This window comes from Ranitomeya imitator, chromosome 5, assembly GCF_032444005.1.
Source record: "Ranitomeya imitator isolate aRanImi1 chromosome 5, aRanImi1.pri, whole genome shotgun sequence".
NCBI classification, from domain to species: domain Eukaryota; kingdom Metazoa; phylum Chordata; class Amphibia; order Anura; family Dendrobatidae; genus Ranitomeya; species Ranitomeya imitator.
The window spans coordinates 228,924,115-228,948,058 of record NC_091286.1 but is presented as its reverse complement, the minus strand read 5'-3'; the positions used below and the strand labels follow the sequence as shown (position 1 = coordinate 228,948,058).

Genomic DNA, 23,944 nt, shown 5'->3' with positions numbered 1-23,944 from the left:
GGCGTATTAAATGCTGTTTTCCATTCATCGCCCTGTTTAATTCGCACAAGATTATACGCCCCTCGAAGATCTATCTTGGTGAACCAACTAGCCCCCTTAATCCAAGCAAACAAATCAGACAGCATCGGCAAAGGGTACTGAAATTTGACTGTGATCTTATTAAGAAGGCGGTAATCAATACAAGGTCTCAAAGAGCCATCCTTCTTGGCCACAAAAAAGAACCCTGCTCCCAACGGTGATGACGACGGGCGAATATGACCTTTCTCCAAGGATTCCTTTATATAACTCCGCATAGCGGCGTGCTCTGGCACAGATAAATTAAACAGTCGGCCCTTAGGAAACTTACTACCAGGAATCAAATTAATAGCACAATCGCAATCCCTATGAGGAGGTAAGGCACCGGATTTGGGCTCTTAAAATACATCCCGGTAATCTGACAAAAACTCAGGGACTTCAGAAGGAGTGGAAGGCGAAATTGACAGCAATGGAACATCACCATGTACCCCCTGACAACCCCAGCCAGACACAGACATAGATTTCCAATCCAATACTGGATTATGGACCTGTAGCCATGGCAACCCCAAAACGACCACATCATGCAGATTATGCAACACCAAAAAGCGAATATCCTCCTGATGTGCAGGAGCCATGCACATGGTCAATTGAGTCCAGTACTGAGGCTTATTCTTGGCCAAAGGCGTAGCATCAATTCCTCTCAATGGAATAGGATACTGCAAGGGCTCCAAGAAAAAAACCACAGCGCCTGGCAAACTCCAAGTCCATCAAATTCAGGGCAGCGCCTGAATCCACAAATGCCATAACAGAATAGGACGACAGAGAGCAAATCAGAGTAACGGACAAAAGAAATTTAGACTGTACCGTACTAATGGTGGCAGACCTAGCGAACCGCTTAGTGCGCTTAGGACAATCGGAGATAGCATGAGTGGAATCACCACAGTAAAAACACAGCCCATTCCGACGTCTGTGTTCTTGCCGTTCAGCTCTAGTCAAAGTCCTATCACACTGCATAGGCTCAGGCCTATGCTCAGAGAATACCGCCAAATGGTGCACAGCTTTGCGCTCACGCAAGCGTCGATCGATCTGAATGGCCAAGGACATGGACTCATTCAGACCAGCAGGCGTGGGAAATCCCACCATGACATCCTTAAGGGCTTCAGAAAGACCCTTTCTGAAAATTGCCGCCAGGGCACAATCATTCCACTGAGTAAGCACAGACCACTTTCTAAACTTCTGACAGTACACCTCCACTTCATCCTGACCCTGACACAAAGCCAGCAAGATTTTCTCTGCCTGATCCACTGAATTTGGTTCATCATAATGCAAGCAATCCAAGCGCCAGAAAAAACGCATCTACATCACACAATGCAGGATCTCCTGGCGCAAGGGAAAATGCCCAGTCGTGAGGGTCACCACGCAACAAAGAAATAATGATTTTTACTTGTTGAACGGGGTCACCAGAGGAGCGGGGTTTCAAAGCTAGAAACAGTTTACAATTATTTTTGAAATTCAGGAACTTAGATCTATCCCCAGAAAACAAATCAGGAATTGGAATTCTAGGCTCTAACATCGGATTCTGAACCACAAAATCGTGAATGTTTTGTACCCTTGCAGTGAGATGATCCACACAAGAGAACAGACCTTGAATGTCCATATCTACACCTGTGTCCTGAACCACCCAGAGGCTTAGGGGAAAAGAAAGACAAAAAACACTGCAGAGAAAAAAAAATGGTCTCAGAACTTCTCTTATCCCTCTATTGAGATGCATTAATACTTTGGACCAGCTGTACTGTTATGACCTGGTGGTTAGGAGCACCCGGAACGACCTGATGGTTAAACTCACACAGGACAAGCTCTGGGAAGTGGGAGCTCTGCTGACCGCAACCCCTAATCCTATCACACAACTAGAAATAGCCGTGGAGCGTACCTAACACGACCTAGACGCCTCTTCACAGCCTAAGAGCTAACTAGCCCTAAAGATAGAAAATAAAGCCTACCTTGCCTCAGAGAAACTCCCCAAAGGAAAAGGCAGCCCCCCACATACATTGACTGTGAGTTAAGATGAAAGTCACAAACACAGAAATGAAATAGGTTTCAGCAAAGGGAGGCCAGACTTACTAAACAGACTGAGGATAGGAAAGGTATCTTTGCGGTCAGCACAAAACCCTACAAAAAGACTACGCAGAGTGTGCAAAAAGACCTCCGCACCGACTCACGGTGCGGAGGTGCCACTCTGCATCCCAGAGCTTCCAGCTAGCAGGGAAAGATCATGATAGCCAGCTGGACAAGGAAACAATGAACAAATAAATAACTAGCAGGGACTTAGCTTCTGCTGGAGTAGACAGGTCACCAGAAAGATCCAAGAGCGAACTGAACCAGTACTAGAACATTGACAGCTGGCATGGAGTAACGATCTGAGTGGAGTTAAATAGAACAGCCAGCCAAAGAATAAACTACGTCACCTGTGGAAGGAACCTCAGAAGCAGCAGCTCCACTCACAGCCACCAAAGGGAGTCCATGGACAGAACTCGCCGAAGTACCATTCATGACCACAGGAGGGAGTTCGATAACAGAATTCACAACACATAGCACCATGGACCTGAAATTACTTGTATTGAAAGGTAGCTTCAAATCTCAGAGAGACAGGAGAATCTGGGAGTATAAACTTATGACGACCTTTGACACACTTAGTGCAGGAATGAATGTGTCGCATGGATTTATGTCTTTTTACATCAATTAAGGAATTTGCACTTCAGACCATGTGTGGTCATCATAACAGAACCAGACACCAATCAGAGGACAACAAAATATTCACTCCTAATCTAGGAACTTTCCAATATTTATGGACACAACTGTTTATCACTTATCACTCTCCCATAATGACAGTTCTGTGCTGTGTTGTGTATAAATATGTGATTCTTCAGAATTTGCTTTAGTCTGTGCCTGATGAAGAGACCTGTGTAGTCTTGAAAGCTTGCAATTTGTTACCATCTTTTCAGTTAGCAATTAAAAGGTATCAACCACTGAGGACTCTCAATTCTAAATATTTTTCACACTAAATAAAATAAGATACAGTAATTATACAAATACACAAATAATTAAGAATATCCTGAGCCACAAAGAGGCAAGTCATATTTGAATAAAATAAAGTAAAGCATATAGAAGATCTACATTTGTTTCTTGCTGCAGAATTCATAGCCTCAAACTACCAAACACTAATTCTTCATTTTTGTTATCTTTCTTTTGTGTGTTCACTGACTTGTCGCACTAGGCATAATGCTTGACTTTGTCTTATTCAAATATGACTTGATCTTTTGTGGCTCAGGATATTTTTATATAACTTGAGTTGTTATGTTGAAAAGCTCCTGGAACACTTTGGAGAAATGTTAAAGGAATTGTCCACTACTAGGACAATCCCTTCTTCATCTAAATGTTTTGTCTCCATAAAATAAAAAAGCTTATATTCACCTCCCGCTCACGCCACTGTCCCTGCCTTCATAGGAATTGAACATTGAAAGTAGGGCCAGCTCTGATTGGGCACCGGGCTCACGTGTCATAACAACCACACGTGAGCCCCAGGACCACAAGTACACCGTTGGAAAGGCGCCGGCAGAGAGGCGAGTGTAGGCTTTTTTTTTTCATTTTTATCGGGGCAAACATTTAGATCAAGAAGGGGTTGCCCTAGTAGAGGACAGACCCTTTAAGGATCTGAAAGTTATATTCAATATCTGTTCTGGTCTAATAAACCCTCTGCACCCTAATCTAAAAACACTCAACCCCATTTCACGCCACTCTATCATGGAGATTCTAAGACATCTCTTTCATGTTATTAGCAGTCATGTACTAGAATCCTCTTTACTTCTGAGGTGTCTCTCTTTCGCCCCCAACTTCAATTGGCGAAACTGCATGTGGCGGTGAAACGCGCGTCGAGGTGTTCTTCAGCAGGCCTATTTACCCCATACCTCATGTCTACAGGTGATTTTTGATAGTTTCATCTATGTTGAATGTGGTCTAAGCCCATCTACATGTATGCACTTTATTTGTATGACCATGACCTTTACTAGGGAGCTTAGTTTGACATTTTAACTCCTCTTCGGTACCATGTGTTTAATTATATGGATACACACTATATGTATGACTGCAGGATCGTTTTATATTGCGCTTTTCATGTGCTGAAGTAATATTGTGCATAAGTTTATTTCCTTAGCCATTTTTTCTATTTTTTATTTCCAGCACTTGGTATTGAAGTTTAGCTCTGAAACAGATTTCTGTTTCTGATTTGTTACTGGAAATTATTTTCTAACATGATATAATACATATGTTAGGCAGATCTGTTTTCAGTAGCATTTTGCCTGCTTCTTAGTCATTTGTCTCTTGACCCTAATAAGGGACCTGTGGTATATGATTGTTTTGTCACTTTTTTAGATGATTTGTACAATAAAGTTTTTTTTTTTTTTCTTGTGATTGCTCTTTCAGTGTTTTGCTATTGGTGTATGTTCATTTTGTTTTGAAGTTATCTGTGCATAATTGCCTATGAGGAAACTTTTTCTTTTTTGATTTTTATCACAACTCTCACTGATTTGCCCAGGGGAAATTTCCAACATATATGCAGTTATAAACCAACCCCCAATGATACGAATCTACTGTTCATGCTGCAATGGGAGAAGGATCTGGGCCATCAAATGTCATTTGAGCGTAGGTTTCAATACGGTGCCACAATTATCGAAAGCAGTCATTAAGTCAGTTTGGCAGAATATTCCATCAAAATATTACCTTGGACCTACCAGGGTCCCCCTTTTCTTTCCTGAATCTTCATCTTTGTTTCAGGGAATCCCGAACCTTGGCTCCGTGGTAAATATTAGCCGGCACTGCCTCGAAATCTCTGCCTTCTAGAGACAGATATCTCAGCTAATATCTGAGGTGTTATCACCACCATTCCCTAAATCCCCATGAGTTCCTTTTTACTGACGGATAAACCTCCATGTTTTTAAAACCAAGTTCATAAATGTTCTCAATACATCTGAATGGCGGTACATATTCATGTCACCTTATAGTAAAAAGCGCTATACCTCAATGTGTTCCCGTAACAACTGAGTTTGGCATTCTACTACGTATGGCCTTACTACCTGGTTGTCTTTTATTCGAAGCTTGTACTCTATTTTATATATATATATATATATATATATATATATATATATATATATATATATATATATATATATATATATATATATATATTTGAAATAATATATTTAGATATACTGTTTATATAGAAAAAAAAAAATGTGTCCATATGTATACTATTGACCCCTGTGTCGGGAAATTGGTTTTGCACTATATTTGTCTTTATAAGAAGCACATTTTTGTAGGTAAAAATTTATAGTGAAATAAAAAATGGTTGCTATAAAGGGCATGGTAAATTTAAGTGCAATATTTTGGTACAAATGGTAATGTAGGCCAGGTAAGAAGCAGTGTCAGTAGGAGAAACGTGCCTATTGAGTTGAGGACAATAGCTTATTCCACGTATATGCTTTTATTTGACCAAACTATTGATGAATCGCATGTATTGTATTTACTCAGACTTCTTGTATAAAGACTTGTTGCGAGGGCATTTATTCTTGCTCATATGCAGTGATACACTATTTCCCTTCAGACCAAAAAATGGATTCCTATAGATATAGTATGTGTAAAGGAAGAAAAACAAAAACCCAAACAAGCCCTCTCAACTATTTGACAATTAATTCATCAAAGGTTCAGTGTGGGTCACAGTGTGTTTCAGGTTTTTATGTCATTACAATCCTTTATGTTTGACGCCCTTCATTTATATACGGATTCCCTCCAGTTTTACATTACTATATTAGCTACAGTCTCTTTTTGCTACATTTTTGGAGCAGAAACTTGGTGCAAGCTCCAAGCTTTTGAGGAGTTTTGAGATTTTGGAAAGTTTCTGCTCCAAAAACTAAAAAACCTCAGAGTGAATGTACCTTAAAGGAGTTTTCTGTTTTCAGAAATCCCCTCTCCCTCAGCTGCAGAAACAAACTAACTTCTGTACTTACTCTCCCCGGTCCAGCACCGAGTCTCAGCCACTGGTATTTGTTATTGTCTGCAGCGTTCACGTCACTTTGACAGTGCTGCAGCCAATCAGTAAGGACAGCGAGTCTCCTGGAGTAGATGACATGAGCTGAGCTTCTGAGCTCACTGATTGGCTGAAGCTCACACTGAGGTCAACATTACCACATGGTAAGGTTTAAATATTAGACAGTGCAGGACTGTCCCTATCAGAGTTACCTTGACGCGGTGGGATGGCTTTTGTGCTATTTTTGATCAAAAAACAGTATTACTGAAAACTCTGCATTATTTAATTGCACTTTTGCTTTTTTACTTAGTTACATCAGGGTTTTCGCTTACTTTTTTCTCTTGTAGGTTTTAATGTTTTGTGGCCAATGTGAACATGCGTTTAACCTCTGCATGTGTACCAACTCAAGTTAAGCTTAATATTGGGCTGCAGCTCTGAAGACATGACATCAGCGCTGCAGACAATAATACACACTGGGAACAGAGAGGACTCATCGCTGGAACTGGGGGGGAGGCGCGCAAAGCCCAGTTTGTTTTTTAAAACAATCTGTGTCTGGATGCAGAGGCTTCCTGAAAATGGAAAACACTTTTTCATACTTGGAAAACTGTACAGGTGGAAGATTATGAATCCAAGGATGTGTGGAGCAATTCCAGTTTTGCTTCACAGAAACCTTACATTTGCTACCTAAAGACAAGAAAAAAAAGATGTTCTGATATTTTTTCTTTTTGCAGCAGGAAGATAATCTTGAGGTTGACCGGAGTGGCCAAGGTGCTCAGTACCAACGTAACTCTGAAATCACGTTCCAGTCGCTGACATTGCTGGTACCTATTATTACTATGCTCTTAGCTATGATACAATTTGTGGAAAATTCCAAATTCTGATATGTGAACATTAAATACATAACTACCTTATTTTCTTTTTGGTTTACAAAATAAATTTGAGTCTGAAAAAAATCCCAATTTTTTTTTAAAAAAAGGTGTGAATGTTCTAGAATATATTCAGTGTCATATTCCCTGCTATTCTTACTTAGGGTACCGTCACACTATAACATTTCGATCGCTACGACGGTACGATTCGTGACGTTCCAGCGATATCGTTACGATATCACTGTGTCTGACACGCAGCAGCGATCAGGGATCCTGCTGAGAATCGTACGTCGTAGCAGATCGTTTAAAACTTTCTTTCATCGCTGGATCTCCCGCTGTTATCGCTAGATCGGTGTGTGTGACACCGATCTAGCGATCTAGCGATGCGATCCAGCGATGCGTTCGCTTGTAACAAGGGTAAACATCGGGTAACTAAGCGCAGGACCGCGCTTAGTTACCCGATGTTTACCCTGGTTACAAGCGTTAAACTAAAAAAAAACAAACAGCACATACTTACATTCTGGTGTCCGTCAGGTCCCTTGCCGTCTGCTTCCCGCACTGTGACTGCCGGCCGTAAAGTGAAAGCAGAGCACAGCGGCTGTGCTTTCACTTTCACTTTCTGCGCTTAGTTACCCGATGTTTACCCTGGTTACCCAGGGACCTCGGCATCGTTGGTCGCTGGAGAGCTGTCTGTGTGACAGCTCCCCAGCGACCACACTACGATTTGCCTACGATCACGGCCAGGTCATATCGCTGGTCGTGATCGTAGGTAAATCGTATAGTGTGACGGTACCCTTAGTTGAAACTCCCGAAGGCTGGGTAGGTAAGACATATTCGGGTGGCAGGTTCTTTTTAATTTTTCTTTTACAAGAATGACTTACCTCCTTTCCTTTCAATTTGAAAAGAGATTATCCATCTTTGAGGACATTTTTTGTCTTAAATGTATGCATTTGGTGCTAAAAATCATTATTGCAGTTGTGTATCATTAAAAATATTTTTCTCTCACTTTGCCAACCTTAATTGAGCTAAAGAATTGTTACCCAGATAAACCTTTGTCATGGTTTTCTTATGTACAATTAGAACTGTATATTTCAAGTGGTTCGTAAAAGAATGGGAGAAGAGAATTGGGTCTTGCTTCTCTGAGGAGCAGTGGAATAAGGCTGTCTGCTGCTACCTAGAGTGCAAGAAAAAAACTATAAAATTATCACTAGATGGTACCAATGCCCAGCTGATCTACATAGAATATATACCCATCAGTTTCCAAACAATGTTGGAGGTGTGAAACTGCAGATGGTTCTATGCTCCATACATGGTGGAGGTGTCCCTCAATCCATCAACTTTGGAACAAACCTTTATCTGGTGAGGATTTATCTAGAGCTCCCTAGACCAGGCTTCTCTCTATGATTACATGTCCTTTAAAAAATATTAAAAAAGAATTGTAGAAACAGCTATCTGTTCCATTATGCCCAAAAAGATGACACACTAAGATCAAGGTTAACCGTCCACAAATTCCAAGACAGTCTGTAAAAATAGGGCACTCTTTTGACCTGTTCTTAAAAAAAAATTGAAGGCGTCTGTGATTTTTTGAAGCTGAAGAATCTTATACAGATTATTATGACTGTAATTATCAACATTTTACAGTTTACAGTGAATGTGGCTCATGCCTTCATATCATAATTATGGACTGTAGACATGTGTCACTTATAATCATAATGGTTGATTATAGTTTTCCAATGTGTCCGTAAGAAATATTGTTTGTCTGGGATTTTTTGGAGAAAAAATAAGAAGTCAAGTTGGCAACTCTGACCAAGATACGGTAGCTCCTTCTGTACAGGAGTAGGCCTCAAAGATGGATTTCTCATGTAGAATGGAGTGACCAAACTAAATATGAGAGCTTTTACCGAACTTGGCAGAGTTGGATCATGTTTAGAGACTCCAATGAATAATTATCCATGTTCTTGAAATGATTTATTCGATAGATGATGCTATCTTTACCAATTTCCTTCCCTTTTTCTTTTTTTTCCCTTCTCTTTTTTTCTTCTTTATCTGTTTTTCTCACTTTTTTTTTCTTACTTCTCTTTTATTTTTTCATCTTATTGGATTATTTTGTAATTTTAAATAATCTATTAAAGAAACTTTAATAGTTTCTGATTTAATATATTATATAATAATATAATATATAGTAATCATACACTGATGAGATGTGAATATTCTACGAGGTCTCGCTAGATCTCATATATATTATACACTATGGTTTTGCTTGTTTTTCCTTATGTTTCACAAATAACTCACTCTTATCGTATAATGAACAAGTTTTTGCAGAAAATATATATTACACCATTTGCTTTCACAGGCTCATTGTTTCTCTGCACATTCGACTTTTATATAGTCATAAATCAGCTGAGATGCATCAGAAAGACAGATAAAAAAAGTGCCAAACTCCCTGTCCGACCCCCATTGTGGACTGACTAAGGGTACCGTCACACAGTGCAATTTTGATCGCTACGACGGCACGATTCGTGACGTTCGAGCGATATAGTTACGAGATCGCAGTGTCTGACACGCTCCTGCGATCAGGGACCCCGCTGAGAATCGTACGTCGTAGCAGATCGTTTGAAACTTTCTTTCGTCGTCTAGTGTCCCGCTGTGGCGGCATGATTGCATGGTGTAACATATATCGTATACGATGTGCGCATAGTAACCAACGGCTTCTACATCGCACATACGTCATGAAATTATCGCTCCAGCGTCGTAGATTGCAAAGTGTGACAGCAGTCTACGACGCTGGAGCGATATTGTTACGACGCTGGAGCGTCACGGATCGTACCGTCGTAGCGATGAAAATTGCACTGTGTGACGGTACCCTTATAGATTCTTGGTTATCTCATTCAGCAGCCTGACCACACAACAGAGACGCTAAAGAAAGTAAATGGTGCAACATTTTTAACATTTTTAATAAGAATCAATTGCAAAAATTATTTTTAGTCCCAATTACATGCATTTCAGTAAAAAAAAAAATGAAATGAAAAAATGTCACCAAAGTAGGACAACCTTTTAAGAAACAGAATTAAAAACCACTTTATCAACATCTTCTACATGTATAAATGTTTGTACAACTCAATAAATGACCTCCATTTGAGATTTAAAGGTGACCTCTCAACACTTCTGACATGTAATATTTGTATTCTCCATGAAATAACGATTGTGGAACAGATTTTCTTATACTTGTGTTGTGCTGTTTTCTGTTATTCCTCCTATACATGTAGAAATAAGTTGATAACCAGTGTTCCTATACCCCTTGTCAGATTATGGGGGATTCAAATATTTACTAGAACAGCCATATTTGCCAAATGTCGCCATTGCGCATGTGTGATGCTCAGATGCTGTATAGGATCAGCACTGATCTCACCATTGGTTATATACCATCTATCAGATCATCTATCCTTTTATCACAAAATACATCTGAATAAATAAGAACCTCTGCAGATTTTAATGTAGTTGGTAACATTTGGTGAATCTTTATGCTATTAATAAAAGTGTCTTCTTATTTACACAGGATAATAGATTACAAACAGATCCAGGAGACAAACGATCAAAGTTTGCTCGAGAAATTTTACAAAGTGAGAGACAATATGTGCAAATGTTAGAAATCGTAAAAGATGTGTATGCTGCCCCACTTAAAGCTGCTTTGTCATCTAACCGAGCCATCCTCAGCATCGCTAATGTACAAATCATCTTCTCTGATATCCTCAATGTTTTGCAAGTCAACAAGTATGTAAACCAAATATTAAATGGACTTTGATTTGGCTAAGGTAGACCACACCTGTTATAGCTGAAGCTGCTTACCTCTACAGGTCATACCGTTAAGTGATACAATTCCTATTGGTGGTTCCTCAATGAGTATAGATTTATATCATTGTAGTGCATTGAGCTCCACATAGTTGCAACTAGATTGAGTCTATTTTATCATAAAGGGAACCTGTGAGAAACTTAGAAGCTTCTACATTCCGAAACCAATTTAGATGTCTGTATAGGTGTAACGGGGGTGGTGGAACCACTTTGTTGTGATCCGAGGAGAGCCTGGATGGGCGTGACTAGGTGAACACCTGATTTTTGGCTAGAGCTCTGATGATGGGGTTAGACTTGGCTCTCAATGGATGCCAGGTGCTACTCCAGGACAGACCTTGGAGGCAAGGCAGCTGACTCCCACAGGGGCAAGTAGATGAATGGCCAAGACTAGATGGACTTGACAAGTACATGACAGGAGCGACCGGAACACTGGGAGACACGGCTGTTATACAGACTGGCATGGCAGGCGCAGGCAGGTACAGCTGGTACACAGACTGGCAGAGCTGGTTCGGCTGGTATACGGACATGCATGGCTGACATACAGGCTGGCTGGTGCAGGTGGGAACAGCACGAATACAGGGACAAAAGGCAAGTACGGAGAGACAGGTACATGACAGGTAAACTGACTTGTACTGGGGAATTGTCAACTAGAAAGTGTGTTGGAAACAGATCAACCATGTTGCTCAGACACCTCCCATCAGGTGGAGGTGCCTTAAATAATAAGTGTCTCCGAGTCATTGCTAAGGACACTTTAGGATGGTGCACTGTCCCTTTAAGAGGGCAGGAGCACGCACCCCACGCACAGTGCCCAGAGATTTGTAAGCCATGCGCAGACCCCCGCTCCAGCAGCAGCAGGAGAAGTAGGAGTGCAGGACGAGGGCCGCAATGGGGTGTAAGTTGGCATTCTTGCCTGGGGAGGGAGAAAGCGTACAGGGACACTGGCACTGCAGTAACCCTTTAAAACATAAGCAAGTTGATCTATTTATGACCCTAAAGCAATTCTCCAGTAGTGAAAAATTTGTGTTTTGAAATTCTGTATATACAGGTGGTTCTCACAAAATTAGAATATCAACAAAAAGTTAATTTATTTCAGTTCTTAAATACAAAAGTGAAACTCATATATTATATAGAATCATTACAAACAGAGTGAGTTATTTCAAGTGTTTATTTCATCATGTTGATGATAATGGCTTACAGCCAATGAAAACGCAAAAGTCATTATATCAGTAAATTAGAATACTAATCACCATTATATCACCAGCTTGAAAAATAATTTTAAAATCCGAAATATTGGCCTACTGAAATGTATGATCAGTAAATGCACTCAATACTTGGTCGGGGCTCGCTTAGCATTAATTACTGCATCAATGCAGCGTGGCATGGAGCGTGGAAAAATGATAGCATCTGTGCACTATCACTTATCAGTTAGTGCCTATTATATTGCTGTGTTGAAAGGAAAAAAAAATCACCATCAAAATGGCACCGTTGGCTGCGCCTGTGCATTAGAATATATCATGTTCCAATAGGTGCTACTGCGCAAGCGCCTCTGCTGGCTCCTTGTTGCCATAGCCAAAAAAATTTACACTACAACAAAATGGCGCCAGAGGCGATGCATGCGTAGTAGCATCTATCGCGTACCGTGATAGATGCTACAGCGCAAGCGCCTCCACTGGTTTCTTGTTGCTGCAGCCCAAAAAAAATTACACTACAACAAAATGGCATCGGAGGACCAGTGCGTAGGAGCGTGCACACCGAGGAAATCCCCACTGGAGCTAAGAACTCAGTCCCCACGGTAAAATATTTATCAACACTAGAATACATTTTTTTGGCTGCAGCAACAAGGAGGCGGCGAAGGCGCTTGCGCAGTCACATCTATCAGTTCACGATAGATGCTACTGTGCATGCGCCGCCTCTGGCGCAATTTTGTTGTAAAGTAAATTTTTTTGTCTACCGCAACAAAGAGCCAGCGGAGGCGCTTGCGCGGTAACATCTATTGGAACGCAATGGATGTTAATGCGCAGGCGCCATAAATACTTCAACATTGTTGTCGGGATTTTTTTTCAACCCTTAGGTGCTACACAGAAATTAATGCAATTGGAATGAAAAAAAAAATACCTCTAAAATTTTGCTTTAGCCCCAATTTTTTCACTTTTGCAAAAGGTAACCCCAAAAAGTGGAACACACAGCTTGATGCTGACTTTGTTATAAGTGTGACGATACCCTACATGTAGTCAAAGAGTTCTCTTTGGACAAACAGCAGGGCTCAGAACAGAAAGGGCAATATTTTAATTTTTGGAAAACAAATTTGTCTGAAAGAGATGGCAGGCACCATGTTGCATTTGCAGGACCCGTTGTTGCATAGTTTAGTCACAGAAGAAACTTGTGAGAGTAGATTATATGGGCTAATTCAACTTTTATCTACACAGAACATGAGGTACATGCATCAGCTTCCTAATACAGCAGAACAGGAAGTCTGACGGACCTTTTACCAGAGAGGAAGTGAAACAAAGTACAACAAGTATATGCATTACATTCAACTAAGCATATAACAGTAACAACATCGCCATCTACTGTCAAAAAAGTGTAAACTCCTCCTGCACATAAATAAGTCTGTATCTGTTGCATATCTGCCAACAACCGTAAGGTGTCTTAACAGCAGAAAACCCCCTTAAGTGACCCCATTTTGAAACTACACCCCTCAAGGATTTTATCCAGGGGTAGAGTTTTGTACCCACAGGTACTACACATAATTTGATGACATTAAGTCATCATATTGAAAAGTTCATTTTTTTCCACAAAAATCTTGCTTTAGCCCCAAATTTCTCACTGTTGCAAGACGTAACACCAAAAAGTGGAATCCATAGCTTGCTACCGACATTCTTATGCCCGGTGATACCCCACATGTACTCAAAAAGTTCTGTTTAGACAAACAGTAGAACTCAAAACAGGAGGGGCACAATTTGAATTTTGGAACACAAATTTAGCTCTATTTGGAATAGATTGACATATTTGCTGAGCCTGTGTGTTTCTAGAACATAAGAAAACCCCCATAAATGTCTTTTTTGTAATTTTTTTTTTGTAAATGATACCCTCTAATGTAATTATCTAGGGAGGTAGTGAGTAGTTTGATGCCACCATTTTTTATGCAGTTGATGCAAAACAAGATTGAAAAATTACAATTTGCATTTTTTTCACTGTCACATTCATGAATCTTTTTTGTAGATTCTAAGTAGCACACCTCAAATTATAATCTTGTAGGAGGGAAATATGGGGTGTCAATTTGTTAAGGTGATCATAATAGGGGTCATTTCTTGGGGGAGACTTGGGAATTATCACTAAAATGAAGGAATCTCATTAGGGTTTCATAACGAACTGGGGAGATGACAACTGCAAATACAGGGGTGCTGTGGATGGATTCTGTTGCCCAGTAGGAATGGAGAGTGGATTTTTTTTTTACTAAACCCTTCTTGAGGGTAAGGCCCCCAATATTCTTTTATTCTTTTATTTCAGAGACATTTGTGGGGATCCAGGAACAGGAATAAAAGGCAGTGGGTGTTTGGGAAATATATTGTCGGACATATAAATTAGTTTGGTGGGAAATTAATTGTAAAACTTCTGGGGTAACAAAAATTTGGAAAAATTCAAAGGGGGTAAAATTGGTGACATCTAATTGTATTCCAGGGGTTGCTGAAAAAGGGGTGATTTGAGAGGAAAATGCATTGTCAAAATAGCATAATGGAGGGGGCATTGCAGAACTTGGAACTGTCTCTGATGATTCAGCCGTGAGAACTGACTCCACTACCATCAGGAAGAGGAGTCGTCACTGTCTGAAAACTGAAAACTTCAGAAGCAGATTCATTTTCACTCCAGAACTGCCAGAGCAAAGCAGAGTGTGCACCTGTTCTGCGGTAAACATTATGCAGGCCATTATTTTATTTTATTCGAATGCCTAACAAAAAAAAAAAAACATAATCTAACTTATCTAACACTAGTAGACCTAATGTAACAGTAGTAATTTGTATTATTTTTTTATGGTTACACAGTTTCAAAGGTTGAAAAAGACCTAGGTCCACCAAGTTCAACCTTTCTCCACTAAATTAACTATAACCTAAACTACAATGTTATGTGTATAATATATATATATTATATATATATATTTTTTTACTTTTGAAGAAACCCTATCCCTTGAGCTTGAGCCTAACCCTAACCCTATTGCAGGGGTGGGGAATCTTTTTTTTTCTGCCATGGGCCATTTGGATATTTATATATATCATCCTTAGGGGGTTGTACCAATTACGCCCTAACTCCGCCCACAAAATACATCTTGACGGTATCACTGGTGTCAGAACCTAATCTTTCATTGCACATGACTCAGCGTTCACAGAGCAACAAAAAGTTAATGGGCCGGCGACTGTCAAACTACAGCTTTTGGCCCAAGTAATACGGTCCCTGGGAATCTGCCCGGGGGCCGGATAAAAGGTCATTGACGGTCATAAACTGCCCGCAGGCCTGGGGATACCCACCTCTGCCATAAATCCTAACCCTAAATCCTAAACGTGTAACCCAACCTAATGTAAAATAAAGAAAAAAAGAAAAATTTTGCTTCAGGAACAAGAGGAAGAGAGTCGGGGATGGCGGATCCGGTACTAAGGTACCGTGGGGGGCCTGGGGACATAATTTATTTCTCCTCTGACATATTAGCTTATGTCAGAATAGAGAGAAATTATTTTTAAATAGGACATCACTTTTTTTTCAACGAGTAACAGCGATCACGTGATCGGTGACCGAAAAAAATTTGTCTTGATCAAGTTTTCCAGGGTCCCAGCTACCCCAGAAATTCTGATGCTGGGGGCACTATTTACTTATTTCTAAGCACCTTTAAAAAGTGGGACAGAGAAATAAGGCCCCGTAACTGCCATCGTTAAAAGGTGTATCGGCAGTTATTGACATTCCAACACTAAAGCACAGTTTTTTTCTGCCTGATCTTTGTTTATTTTCCTGGAGCTTAGACCGCATAACCACTGCAGCCAGTCATAGTGGTGGTGACATGTTTTATATGTAGTGAGATCATAGAGCAGGTTGTTAGTCATTACATGTCTCACACTGGTAGCGCCCCCTTTCATTTAGCATAAGCTCTGGAGGCAGATTCTCATGCAGATCAATGTCCGGCTGATAGATCTTTACACCTCATTTGCATATTAATAAAACATGGATATCTCTGAAATAAGACATCTCAGATATCAAGGTATCATTTTATTCCACTTTCTATGACCTGTGTGCCCATGTAGATGGTTTAGGATGGTTGATCCATCATACAGATCCCGTTTAATTTTCAATTCACTGGGGACTCTGGGGAGGAGACTAGCTGTTGTGATCTCTGCTATCCAGCAGCATGGAAGATATTGTACAGCAGTGTTGAGCTGTCTCAATGTGAATCAGCTGTGAAGTGACGTAAAAGACTTGTTAGAAAGCTCACCACAATCTTTCCATGTCTCCTGTCTATTTCACCTCTGTGTTCCTCACAGTATAATGTCCTCCTACTTGGATCCAGTTTAGTATAAGGTCCCCACTGAGTCTAAAGGCACCCACACACATTAGATGGAAAAGCTGACTCCAACATTATAAAAGTTCACTAATAGATCCTCAGTGATGCGGAAGAATTTGAAGTCCTGTTTTGTTTTTATCAAGTGTATCAAAAATAGAAGGAAAACCAAACTTATTGATTACAAAATTAATGTCCTACCGTATTGAATATGTACCTCCTAAGTGTTCTATAGTTAGCTGCTCTGAATAAAAAACACTACATAAACCTGTACGTTGTCCGAAATTGGAGTCAGGTGTTTCTCCCATCCAGATGCTGGTTATCTACAGTGGAAGAATGGGAAGATGCCACAGAGTAAGGCCAAAGTCTGACGACCATAATGAGGAGGTGTTTTAACATCTGTATTAAAGCTTAGACATGAAGAGTCAGACATATACAGTGCCTACAAGTAGTATTCAACCCCCTGCAGATTTAGCAGGTTTACACATTTGGAATTAACTTGGCATTGTGACATTTGGACTGTAGATCAGCCTGGAAGTATGAAATGCACTGCAGCAAAAAAGAATGTTATTTCTTTGTTTATTTTTTTTTTAAATTGGGAAAAGTTTTTTCAGAGGGTCATTTATTATTCAACCCCTCAACCCACCAGAATTCTGTTTGGTTCCCCTAAAGTATTAAGAAGTAGTTCGGGCACAAAGAACAATGAGCTCACATGTTTGGATTAATTATCTCTTTTTCCAGCCTTTTCTGACTATTTAAGACCCTCCCCAAACTTGTGAACAGCACTCAAACGTGGTCAACATGGGAAAGACAAAGGAGCATTCCAAGGCCATCAGAGACAAGATCGTGGAGGGTCACAAGGCTGGCAAGGGGTACAAAACCCTTTCCAAGGAGTTGGGCCTACCTGTCTCCACTGTTGGGAGCATCATCCGGAAGTGGAAGGCTTATGGAACTACTGTTAGCCTTCCACGGCCTGGACAGCCTTTGAAAGTTTCCTCCCATGCCGAGGCCAGGCTTGTCCGAAGAGTCAAGGCTAACCCAAGGACAACAAGGAAGGAGCTCCGGGAAGATCTCATGGCAGTGGGGACATTGGTTTCAGTCAATACCATAAGTAACGTACTCCACCGCAATGGTCTCCGTTCCAGACGAGCCCGTAAGGTACTTTTACTTTCAAAGCGTCATGTCAAGGCTCGTCTACAGTTTGCTCATGATCACTTGGAGGACTCTGAGACTGACTGGTTCAAGGTTCTCTGGTCTGATGAGACCAAGATCGAGATCTTTGGTGCCAACCACACACGTGACGTTTGGAGACTGGATGGCACTGCATACGACCCCAAGAATACCATCCCCACAGTCAAGCATGGTGGTGGCAGCATCATGCTGTGGGGCTGTTTCTCAGCCAAGGGGCCTGGCCATCTGGTCCGCATCCATGGGAAGATGGATAGCAAGGCCTACCTGCAGATTTTGGCCAAGAACCTCCGCTCCTCTATCAAGGATCTTAAGATGGGTCGTCATTTCATCTTCCAACAAGACAACGACCCAAAGCACACAGCCAAGAAAACCAAGGCCTGGTTCAAGAGGCAAAAAATCAAGGTGTTGCAGTGGCCTAGTCAGTCTCCTGACCTTAACCCAATTGAAAACTTGTGGAAGGAGCTCAAGATTAAAGTCCACATGAGACACCCAAAGAACCTAGATAACTTGGAGAAGATCTGCATGGAGGAGTGGGCCAAGATAACTCCAGAGACCTGTGCCGGCCTGATCAGGTCTTATAAAAGACGATTATTAGCTGTAATTGCAAACAAAGGTTATTCCACAAAATATTAAACCTAGGGGTTGAATAATAATTGACCCACACTTTTATGTTTAAAATTTATAAAAATTTAACTGAGCAACAAAACTTTTTGGTTTGTAAGATTTATGCATCTGTTAATAAATCCTGCTCTTGTTTGAAGTTTGAAGGCTCTAACTTATTTGCATCTTATTAAACCTGCTAAATCTGCAGGGGGTTGAATACTACTTGTAGGCACTGTAGATCTGCACAATAGCTGTAGATACATATTGGAATGATGTTTTTTTATAAAGACGATAGTTTGATGAATACTGATCCATTTACATTTCCTATAAAAACATGATTTTGTGGCCTCTAATATAAAACCTTATCACAATATTGTGTCTTCATTTAGGCAGCTGTTACGTGAGCTGACTGAACGACTCCAGGAATGGGGGCCCGCACAATGCTTGGGTGATGTGTTTGTCAAGTTTTCATCACATCTCAAGATATACACTAATTTTTTCAACAACTACACAGTAATTCTTAAAACTATTGACAAGGTAAACTTTTCTACGGATCTTTCTCCATAGACAACCTGTTTAATATCATACCCACTGATCACGACATACTGTAGATTCTACCTGGAATAGTTATGGCTTGCCACAGACATTTCATACTTGCTGCAGAAGAAATGTAGTGTGATATGGCGGAGTGGACAATACTATTGGTACAACATGTGCAATAGCACCAGGGCCCAAAAGGTAAGGTGTCAAAGGTAAGGGTGCCCATTGCCACCTCCGGTGGGATTGTGCATCATGATGAACTATTGGACTACAAAGAGCCCATATATTGTTCTTGAACAGAGACCCTCTTCTGTCTATGTCCATTCCTGGTGGTCTACAGATTATTTGCCATTCGTTGAAAGTCACTACTTGGTAGCAGTAGTGTACTATAACTCACAGAGTCTGTTCCAAATGAGGGACCCCTGTTATTGACATCCATAAGTCTTGATGGAGGACCCTCACAAGGATCGACCTATATGGTATATAGGAATGGACCTGTAAGTAAAACTATGATTTTTTCCTTCATTGTAGTGCAGAGAAGCCATGCCAACATTCAGAGCTTTCTTAAAAAGACATGATCAAACGGTCTTAACACAAATGATAAGGTCAGTAAATACTGGGAAAATAGGCATTGTATTATATACTAGTTATCCGTGATTTTGAGCGCCAGGGGTTAGGTTAGAAGTAAATTGGACACAGTGCAAATTTTTAATCTCCCTAAAATGTGACCTATTTTCAGGCTTACAGAATGTGAATGCATACATAATAATGACCGGTCCTGAATCGATGTCTTTTTTGCTATTCACTGACTACTACACAGGGGCAAATGTATCAATACTTTCCAATTTCTAGCTGAAAACATAAGCAGTCTTAATATGCCCAAATTTTGTCATAGAGGTTCATGATGGTTGGCACATCTTTACATTGTCTAGCCTAAGTTCACAGCACATATTTAACTACACCGTGTCACATTTTGACCCACCCCAGAGACGTCTAGGTAGAAACCTGCAGAAGTAATGCATTGTCTAGATGTCTAGAGCATGATACAATTTGAAAAAAAAAAAAGTGAAAAAGTGTCTATTAGTGATGAGCGAACGTGCACGGATAAGGCGTTATCAGAACATGCTCGGGTGCTAACCGAGTGTCTTTTGCTCAAATAATATATTCGAGTCCCCGTGGCTGTTAGACAGCTGCAACCCATGCGGGAATTTCCTAACAAACAGGAAGTCCCTGCATGTGTTGCTGCTGTCTAACAGCCGCAGGGACTCGAACATATTATTTGAGCACGCCAAAGACACTCGGTTAGCACCCGAGCATGTTCTGATAACGCCTTATCTGTGCACGTTCGCTCATCACTAGTGTCTACGTGTAGACGCTTCAATAATTGGTGAAAAATGATGCATCCAGACATAAAGTAATTTACTGGACACACCCACGTTCTTTTTCAGAATGAGAAGACAAGTTTTACATTATAACATTTTCAATGCGGTTTTTAAAAGTAAAAAAAAGGGTAGTCCAGACTTATGATATTTATGACCTATCTTGGGTGTAGGTCATCAGTATCACATTACTGAGGGTGTGAATCTCAGCACCACCAGTAATTGGCAGTTTTTAGCTCTGGTGGCGGCGGGAAGTAAAGAGTGGCCAGTGCAGAGAACGGCAGCTCAGCTCCTAGTCAATATTCCTACTACAATATGAGCTGGGCCGCAGTTCTTGTCAATGGTCATTGCCCAGGGGAAGGATCTGAAAAAATCTGATACTGATGACCTATTAGGACAGGTTGCCATATAATAAGTCAGCACCGCCCCTTTAACCTGTGCCATTTCTGCCCATATAAGGTGAAAGCGGAAAGTGTAACCCGCATTTTCATTTTTAATTAATAAATTAATAGTATAGCTCAAGCAATAGGGCTGCCACATGATCATGTACAGAAAATAATACAATAATCTACCAACCAAAAAATGAAACAAATTGGAAATACCTGGTTTTAAAAATTGCAAATATTACAGACGATACATTTCCTGTACACGACATCAGATCTGAAATGCCTCTTCCAATAACTTCTCCATTCTTAGTTTACAGGAGCTGTTTCTTTTTCCGTCCACTCGCTTTGAAGAATATGTGACTCTCTTGTTCGCTCTCCGCCTACATACTCCTCCAGAACATTCAGATCGTAAGGACCTCAATGCTGCGATACTGCAGCTGAAGCAATACAAGGATTACATCGGACAGGTCGGCATGAGTATGTTACTATGAAAAGACTGACATGACAACAGATAGTTCTTAGAGTTTCTACCTTTATATTACATTGCTATAAGGGGTTTGTCAATCTAGTTTTTGATTTTCATATTAACATTGAGGATAAGACCAGATGGAGCGGCCAGGTCACGGCCCGGTGGAGGCACAATGTGGCCGCAAACTCCAGTAGCAATCAAGGGGTGCGATCTGGTGATTGTTCACTAATAAATACAGCGGCCGGCACATAATTGCTGCTGTAGTTTGTAGCTGCCATCTGGCCGCTCCTTCTGGACTTCTCCTAATTTTTTTTATTTACTAGCTGAAGGCAAGTCTGGAGAAGGACACAGAGCTGACCAACCTACAGAAGATGATTCAAGGATGCCCAGTAAGTAGCAGCAGAGCAACCATTCCTTCCCAATCACTGCCGACTTGGTTGCAATCTAAATCTTTATAGGCACAGAGCAATTTTTTAAAAATGTTTTTTAACAATACAACATAATTTTGGGTGAGTTAAATGAAATACATCAGGAGGAACAATTTGTAGAGATTTCCACAATATCACAATAAATACATGACACTGATATATGGATATTACACATGCATGTCCACACAAGTGCCCAAAGATAAAAAAAAGGAAAATACTCTAATATTATATCAGATATGGTAGACAGCATTATGTTGTGTGATATCATGGTGAGGCTTAACTTTCTAAGGCCTCTTTCACACGTCAGTGTCTTCGGCACGTATGGTGACAGTTTCCACCCGTACCGGAGACATTACACATGTGGACCCATTCAAGTGAATGTGTCTGCGCACATGTCAGTGTGTTTCCACGGACTGTGTGTCCATGGACAAAACACGCTGACATGTCCGTTTTTTTACCCGCAGCATAGACATCCCGCGCACATGCACATAGATGACACACGGATGACATTGTGTAATGACTCTGTTGTTCTGTGTTGGTTCTGATCTCGCTGCAAATCTGTGTGTGATTATGAGAGCAAAGTGTCAGTCATTACATGTCTTTACTGGGGACTCACCCTTTAATTTAAAATTATCTCTGGAGGCAGATTCTCATGCAGATCAGAGTGCGGACCTTAGATCTTAACAGCTAATAAGAAAAACGTGGATATCTCTGGAACAAGACATCTGATCGCAGATATTACAGTACCATTTTATTCAGATTTCTATGACCTACATGCCCATATAGTTGCTACTGCTGACAGTTTAGCTATAACTGGAAATTAATTGGCTGACTTACAAAAAATAAGGGCTGAATGTAACCTGGAAACTAAACTATGTGGGATCTGATAATACCAATAAAGGGGATTGAGGAAAAAAAAAGTACGGGGCTCTGGAGATTGTGTATTAAAAACATGACAAATTTGAAGGCACCAAAAAAAGTGGACTGGCCAATTGAAAATGGGTTTGAAGTTGTTCAAATGAGCAAAAGAACCCTGACTCCATCAAATAACTTACTGTGTTATCCAATTATTCTCCCACTATAGGAAGTCTTGAAATATTGCAATTTATTACGGCCTAAATCCATCCATAACAGAGTTTCCAGAGGGGTACCCATACATCTAAATTTTTTCTTAGTTTCCACCCAGACCTTCGAGGCTACCCTGTTTATGGGGGCAATCTGGCTTCACACTACCAGGGGATTTCAGCACGGGCAGTGCTCCATAGTTAAGCAGTCTGCAATGTAGCATTCAGGGGTCGTAAGAGCACCAGCACCCACTAATAGCCATGGGCCCACGTATTTAAGCTGTCCAATTACTGTAGATAATATAAGAACATATTAGGTATGGCCATATCATCAGCTATCTTAGGGAGCTGCAGCATAGCAAGTTGTAATTTTGATCTAGAAGAGCCCCATATAAAGGATATAAACATGGAATATAGAGAAGGACTGAAGGAACGTGAGACTGGTCTGAAGATGTAATATGTACAAACACTTTGGCTGTATAGTAATGTTAATAAGGCTTATTCTGCCTGCCACTGAGATTGGTAATGAGCTCCATAACTTAAATTTATCTTTAAAAGCAGAGAGAAGTGGTAAAACATTGAGCGATATCATATCAGATGTGTTACATGTGGTTATGATGTTCAGCTACTTAAATTAGGAGACGACCCTTAAACCACGTGTAGTAGAGTTAAGCAAACCAAATCTAGATGGGTACATCAGAAAGGATGTAGTTCAGTTAATCAAAAGTCCTGAGTATGATCCATAGATATTTATCAACTCTCTAGCTTGTGGAATAGATATATCTGGATAATTGGAGGTGTCAGTCATTACATGTCTTTACTTGGGACTCACCCTTTAATTTAAAATTATCTCTGGAGGCAGATTCTCATGCAGATCAGATTGCGGACCTTAGATCTTAACAGCTAATAAGAAAAACGTGGATATTCCTGAAACAAGACATCTGATCGCAGATATTACAGTAATATTTTATTCAGATTTCTATGACCTACATGCCCATATAGTTGCTACTGCTGACAGTTTATCTATAACTGAAAATTAATTGGCTGACTTACAAAAAATAAGGGCTGAATGTAACCTGGAAACTAAACTACGTGGGATCTGATAATACCAATAAAGGGGATTGAGGAAAAAAAAAAAAAGTACGGGGCTCTGGAGATTGTGTATTAAAAACATGACAAATTTGAAGGCACCAAAAAAAGTGGACTGGCCAATTGAAAATGAGTTTGAAGTTGTTCAAATGAGCAAAAGAACCCTGACTCCATCAAATAACTTACTGTGTTTATCCCATTATTCTCCCACTATAGGAAGTTTTGAAATATTGCAATTTATTACGGCCTAAATCCATCCATAACAGAGTTTCCAGAGGGGTACCCACCCATCTAAATTTTTTCTTAGTTTCCACCCAGACCTTCGAGGCTACCCTGTTTATGGGGGCAATCTGGCTTCACACTACCAGGGGATTTCAGCACGGGCAGTGCTCCATAGTTAAGCAGTTTGCAATGTAGCATTCAGGGGTCGTAAGAGCACCAGCA

General features: G+C 40.5%; 1 protein-coding gene across 1 annotated transcript in view; it reads left to right on the top strand.

Annotated features, from left to right (window-relative positions):
- The window catches only part of ECT2L (epithelial cell transforming 2 like), a 176,587-nt gene that overhangs the window by 127,741 nt on the left and 24,902 nt on the right, over nucleotides 1-23,944 (top strand). Inside the window, exons 15-20 of the mRNA XM_069725941.1 lie at nucleotides 6,826-6,915; nucleotides 10,517-10,731; nucleotides 18,535-18,682; nucleotides 19,217-19,290; nucleotides 20,761-20,917; nucleotides 21,243-21,308. Coding sequence (XP_069582042.1) covers nucleotides 6,826-6,915; nucleotides 10,517-10,731; nucleotides 18,535-18,682; nucleotides 19,217-19,290; nucleotides 20,761-20,917; nucleotides 21,243-21,308 — 750 coding nt within the window. The remainder of the gene's footprint in view (nucleotides 1-6,825; nucleotides 6,916-10,516; nucleotides 10,732-18,534; nucleotides 18,683-19,216; nucleotides 19,291-20,760; nucleotides 20,918-21,242; nucleotides 21,309-23,944) is intronic.